At 56.6% G+C, this 251-nt stretch overlaps 1 protein-coding gene across 1 annotated transcript in view; it reads right to left on the bottom strand.

Moving 5' to 3' along the window:
- The window catches only part of LOC119588964 (cGMP-specific 3',5'-cyclic phosphodiesterase-like), a 71,727-nt gene that overhangs the window by 66,421 nt on the left and 5,055 nt on the right, over positions 1-251 (bottom strand). The window contains 1 exon segment of the mRNA XM_037937571.1: positions 71-250. Coding sequence (XP_037793499.1) covers positions 71-250 — 180 coding nt within the window.

The following is a 251-nucleotide window of genomic DNA, read 5'->3' as shown; positions in this document are numbered from 1 at the left end:
GCATAACCCTTAATCCCCAAACAAAACAACAACACACGAACGAAAACTTAATCCAAGGCGCCTCCGGTACCTTCTTAGATCTCTTGCTCTTGGGCGACAACCACGAACTGATTGAGTTCTTCCTCGAAGGGTACGAGTAGTTGGCGACCAGGTGTTGGCTGTCGGTGGGCGTGGCCGAGGAAGGGCCTTCTGAGTCCCACGAGCGATCGGCCTGCAGGTGACTACGCCCACTGCGGAGGCTGCGGAAGGCC

Source organism: Penaeus monodon, chromosome 24 (genome assembly GCF_015228065.2).
Source record: "Penaeus monodon isolate SGIC_2016 chromosome 24, NSTDA_Pmon_1, whole genome shotgun sequence".
NCBI lineage: Eukaryota > Metazoa > Arthropoda > Malacostraca > Decapoda > Penaeidae > Penaeus > Penaeus monodon.
The sequence above is the reverse complement of the archived record's forward strand: the minus strand, read 5'-3'. Positions and strand labels throughout refer to the sequence as shown.